Source organism: Syngnathus typhle, linkage group LG15, assembly GCF_033458585.1.
Source record: "Syngnathus typhle isolate RoL2023-S1 ecotype Sweden linkage group LG15, RoL_Styp_1.0, whole genome shotgun sequence".
Lineage (NCBI taxonomy): Eukaryota > Metazoa > Chordata > Actinopteri > Syngnathiformes > Syngnathidae > Syngnathus > Syngnathus typhle.
The window spans coordinates 10706502-10707384 of record NC_083752.1 but is presented as its reverse complement, the minus strand read 5'-3'; the positions used below and the strand labels follow the sequence as shown (position 1 = coordinate 10707384).

Genomic DNA, 883 nt, shown 5'->3' with positions numbered 1-883 from the left:
TCAGCCCGAATTCCAAGAGGGGGACGGGGTGACAGGCGCAGAAGACGAAATGGCGGCTCTCAAGGCAGGAAGGTCAGGCGGCGAAACGGCCAGCGTCACGTCCGACACTGAGAGGTCTGATGATGCCAGAGAGAAGAAGATATCGACTGCAGCAACCACGCAGGCAAGTGCCAAAGCATTCGGCCTTCACGGCGTCTAGGTCTGTTCCCAAGTAACGCGCTGTCGTTCCTTCTCCACATCAGGCTCTGCACAGCCGCGGCGCTGCCCAGCTGGAACGAGACCTCAGAGTGGATCTCGGCTTCAGGGGAATGCCCATGACAGAGGAGCAGAGGCGACAGTTCAGCCCTGGACCTCGCACCACTATGTTCCGCATCCCCGAGTTCAAGTGGTCGCCCATGCACCAGAGGCTGCTCACTGACCTCCTCTTTGCCTTGGAGACCGACGTGCATGTGTGGAGAAGGTGAGGGATTCCCGTGTGTGTTGCAACCAGCCCTTTTTGATTGGACGTGAAATTGAAAATGCAGCCCCAAGTTGGCAGATTGCGTTTTAGACAAATGTTTTCCTTTGCAGCCACTCCACCAAGTCGGTGATGGACTTTGTCAACAGCAACGAGAACATCATCTTTGTGCACAACACCATCCATCTCATCTCCCAGATGGTGGACAACATCATCATCGCCTGCGGGGGCATCCTGCCGCTCTTGTCCGCTGCCACCTCGCCCTCCGTAAGTGGCGTCGCACTGTGGCGGGAAGGGGAACTGTTGTGCTTCGTGAAAAAAACAAGAACCCCTTTTTTCTTACTCACCGGCCGATCTGTGTCACAGACAACTTTGTCTGAATTGGAGCGCCGTGGCTGACCATTGGCTTCCTCGTTCTCATGATTT

General features: G+C 55.7%; 1 protein-coding gene across 1 annotated transcript in view; it reads left to right on the top strand.

Annotated features, from left to right (window-relative positions):
• Positions 1–249: 249 nt before the first annotated feature.
• The window catches only part of LOC133168490 (neurobeachin-like), a 29225-nt gene continuing 28591 nt past the window's right edge, over positions 250–883 (top strand). Inside the window, exons 1-2 of the mRNA XM_061300104.1 lie at positions 250–460; positions 571–724. Of these exons, the coding sequence (XP_061156088.1) occupies positions 309–460; positions 571–724 (306 nt within the window). The 5' untranslated portion in view covers positions 250–308. The remainder of the gene's footprint in view (positions 461–570; positions 725–883) is intronic.